The sequence below is a fragment of the Diaphorina citri genome, unplaced genomic scaffold (assembly GCF_000475195.1).
Source record: "Diaphorina citri unplaced genomic scaffold, Diaci psyllid genome assembly version 1.1 scaffold2427, whole genome shotgun sequence".
Lineage (NCBI taxonomy): Eukaryota > Metazoa > Arthropoda > Insecta > Hemiptera > Psyllidae > Diaphorina > Diaphorina citri.
This window is the reverse complement of record NW_007379850.1, coordinates 39,879-40,809: the sequence shown is the minus strand read 5'-3', so window position 1 is coordinate 40,809 and position 931 is coordinate 39,879. Positions and strand designations below refer to the sequence as shown.

At 46.0% G+C, this 931-nt stretch overlaps 1 protein-coding gene across 1 annotated transcript in view; it reads right to left on the bottom strand.

Annotated features, from left to right (window-relative positions):
* Window positions 1-363: 363 nt before the first annotated feature.
* The window catches only part of LOC103518903 (cuticle protein 7-like), a 24,771-nt gene continuing 24,203 nt past the window's right edge, over window positions 364-931 (bottom strand). Inside the window, exon 3 of the mRNA XM_008483984.2 lies at window positions 364-777. Within this exon, the coding sequence (XP_008482206.2) occupies window positions 442-777 (336 nt within the window). The 3' untranslated portion in view covers window positions 364-441. The remainder of the gene's footprint in view (window positions 778-931) is intronic.

Here is a 931-nt window from a genome sequence, read left to right as displayed (position 1 = left end):
TTCACATAGTGAGGTATCTCATAAGCTTACTCAAACGTACTATTTTTCGCGGCATGTCACCGAAAAACCGAGTGAACAGTTAAAATTTAAATTTATTAAATATGAGCTGTGTCCACACATAGTCGATGGCCGTCGATCCACGAGGTGACACTATGTGTCGAGGCAGTGTGGACGGTTCAGTCGACATCGATCGACGATGTATGGATGTAGATTAAAATCAATTTTGACTGACATAAGTATTTCCTTGATTTTCATTGGTGGAGGCGCCAAAACCCCGTACTTTTTCCTTTTTTTCACACTTCCAAAATAGTATGAAAAATTAATTATTTGTTGAAAAAAGTGCAAAATAAACAAGAGGCGAAGTAGGTGTTTTATACAAAATGAGGCAGTTTTATTTTACACATTAGGGTACAGGAGAGGAGAAGAGAGGAAGGTGGGGTATCAATAATGAGAGTAGTGAGGGGCATGGACGGGTTTTCGGTCGACGACAGCGTTGAATCCGTTGTGGTGGTCGGCGGTGTACTTGACGGTTCTCAGAGTACCGTCGGGTTCGACCAGGGAGTAGGAACCGTGGACGACGTCGCCGTCGCGAGACTCGTGTTGAGAGTGGACGTCACCGGTGTGTGGGTCGTGGACAGCATAGCCATAGTTGTAATGGGGGTGGTGGTCGGGGTAGTGCTCCTCGTAGTGGGGGGCTGCGTGATGCACTGGGGCGTAGTGGGGGTAGTAGGCGGGATACGCCATGGCGAAACCCACGCAGGCCAGGGAGAACAGAAGCTGCGAACAGAGAAGGTGGCGGGGTGAGAGGATTAAAGAAAAACTAGGTTTCTATGTCATTTTATTACATGAAAGCCTGGTATACATTCCACGCTTTGTAGATTATAATGTCCAAGTTATATTTTACTTTCGGAATTTTCCCTCTTTTCCTGTA